Consider the following 2,710-nt stretch of genomic DNA (forward strand, 5'->3'; position numbering starts at 1 on the left):
ACACTAGATTTTTCTCAGAGTCGGGTCAAAAAAATCAAACGTTTGATAAGCTCCGACTGGTCTGAAACGCAATCAGGAGCCTAAAAATGTGACCCTTTGCCCCTCACACATGACTCGATTCACTCTCCAACTGTCAACTCCCACTGACCAGCCAGACTGAGAATCGGGGCTAAAACTGCAGTAAAAGTCATGTAGTGTAAACCCGGCTTAAGTCTCTATCTTGCCTACACGTTTGCATTATCTACCTTACAATCATTAACGCTTGATTAAACACTGGGTACTCACACACATAAAAGCAGTGCATTTGCACCTTAAACTTCCTTAAACCTATTTAACATTATTTTTCTTGAATGCAGCTATTTCTATGGAGAGCAAAGAATATTTAGTAAGAACAGTCTGGAAAATGGAACAAAATCTTTCTCGTTGACGTTTAAAAAAATTACTGAATTTGTTCATAAGCTAAGCAGTATGAAATGTTCCTAAAAATTAAACTAACATCACCATATAAAAACATCTGAAAGGTAAGTTGTTGTGTCAATCAAAAAGCCCATGTTTGATAAAGTTTGTTCTTTGTGACAGACTTAAGACTTGTTAATGGAAATGACTCGTGTTCTGGTAGAGTGGAGGTCTATTATAACGGCCAGTGGGGAACAGTGTGTGATAATAACTGGGACATGAATGATGCGGCGGTCGTGTGCAGAGAGATGAGATGTGGCAGAGCGGTCAGTGCCCCTCAGAGTGTACACTTTGGTCAGGGAAGTGACCCAATACTTCTAGATCGCGTTGGCTGCTCTGGAAATGAAAGGTCTCTCTTTAATTGCTCTCATAATGGATTTTACAAACACAACTGTGATCATGGTGAAGATGCTGGTGTTATCTGCTCAGGTAAGAAAAAACTCATTTTCAATTCATAACCATGTAATACTGATATTGCTCTAATCAATAAAACACTAGAGAAGTGCACTGGAATCGCATTTCAGTACTTTACACACTAGTTCTCTTAAATCTGTTAACAGAAACACAAGCACTAATGAAGACCTTTTACATTAAACTCTCCAGATTAGGACAAATTCCTAAATGATCTGTTTTTTCCCTTTTTACTTTTGGGATATTTTAGTGATTATAATATAAAAAAGAGACATGATGATTATTTATAGTGACAAATAAACACACCATAAGATGAGGAGCTAGATTATGCATATTAAACCACAGGCAAGCAATTCATGTTCAGGAATATGTTCAAGTTTTAGAATTTCAGTTTAAGAATTTATTTCTTGTCTCTTAGGCCTGTTATGTGGTACGATAAATAACAGAAAAAGCTTTTCCAACAGCGCCACATTTCCCTTATAGGCCTTTTAAACGGAGAGTCATCATTATGTGATGTTTAAAAATGGCCAATTCTCTCAACCTGTCATGTGTGGTGAGTAATGAAGCTGGATGTAACCAGGAGTAAACTTTAATAAACAAAACAAACTAGTAGAAACACAGAGTACAAAATAACAAACTGCAAGATTTTAAATAAAGAAACACATTGGGCAAACACAACACTGGACAGACACAACAAATAACAATGTAACGTAGACTAGACAACCATGAACTGAAACTAAGGGCTTGACCTAGGCAATAGGGAACACCTGGGAGAGGGAGGAGACAGGGACTACAAACAGGTGAGAATCCTAATAGAGTAAAAGAAAACAAAACAAAAAAGCACATGGCCACAACACATGGGAAGAAACAGGCACACTCAGGGGGACAATGGGGAAACTGTGACAGAACCTCGCCCACCAAGATGCTGAAGTAAATAAACAGTCGATAAGACCAGAAAATAGTTCATTTTGAACTAGTCGGGTCACTTTTTAGGAGACAGCCAATCCAAAAAGCGTGGAGAGTGCACACAGGACTGTACTACAGACTCATTTCCAAAAACGCTGTATAAATGTAAATAAAAATTAAATTCAATGATGTGTATGTATGTAAATTCAATAAAGTATTTTAACACTATATTTATTTAAAAATGGTACACTGAGAATTTTTTTTTTAAATATATGCGGGCAGCATGGTGGAGCAGTGGGTAGTGCTAGGCAACCAGAGTCCTTCCTGTGTGGAGTTTGTATGTTTCCTCCCACAGTCCTAAGACATGCGGTCAGGCCAATTGGACAAATGTGTTAAAATATTTAGTGTTAGCATTTCATTAAATGTTGCATTCACTTAAAGCTCATTTTTGGCAAATGTGTAAATTTTCCTTCAAAACCTTAAATTAGTGGCAAATGAATGCTGACCCCCTATATCAGTTATCAGTCTCCTTGTTTTCCAATAATCAATAATGAACATGATCAGTAATAAACATTATAAAACTAATAAAGATTCTTGTTTTTTTATATAATAAAACAGGCCAAAATGAGATCAGGCTGGTAAATCCTACAAGTCGCTGTTGTGGTAGACTGGAGATCAAGAATAACAGCCGGTGGGGGACAGTATGTGATAATAACTGGGACATGAAGGATGCAGAGGTGGTGTGCAGACAGATGGTATGTGGCAGAGCGGTCAGCGCCCCTCACAGTGCCCACTTTGGTCAGGGAAGTGAACCAACATGGTTGGATAATGTTGGTTGTAGAGGAACTGAGTACTCCATAACTGAGTGTTCACACGGAGGATCTGGAGTGGAGAACTGTGGACATGACAAAGACGCTGGAGTTGTTTGCTCAAGTAA

General features: G+C 38.2%; 1 protein-coding gene across 1 annotated transcript in view; it reads left to right on the plus strand.

Moving 5' to 3' along the window:
• The first annotated feature begins 639 nt into the window (after positions 1-639).
• The window catches only part of LOC118821053 (putative DMBT1-like protein), a 2,453-nt gene continuing 382 nt past the window's right edge, over positions 640-2,710 (plus strand). The window contains exons 1-2 of the mRNA XM_036589459.1: positions 640-885; positions 2,392-2,706. Coding sequence (XP_036445352.1) covers positions 675-885; positions 2,392-2,706 — 526 coding nt within the window. The 5' untranslated portion in view covers positions 640-674. The remainder of the gene's footprint in view (positions 886-2,391; positions 2,707-2,710) is intronic.

This window comes from Colossoma macropomum, unplaced genomic scaffold (assembly GCF_904425465.1).
Source record: "Colossoma macropomum unplaced genomic scaffold, Colossoma_macropomum, whole genome shotgun sequence".
Taxonomy (NCBI): domain Eukaryota; kingdom Metazoa; phylum Chordata; class Actinopteri; order Characiformes; family Serrasalmidae; genus Colossoma; species Colossoma macropomum.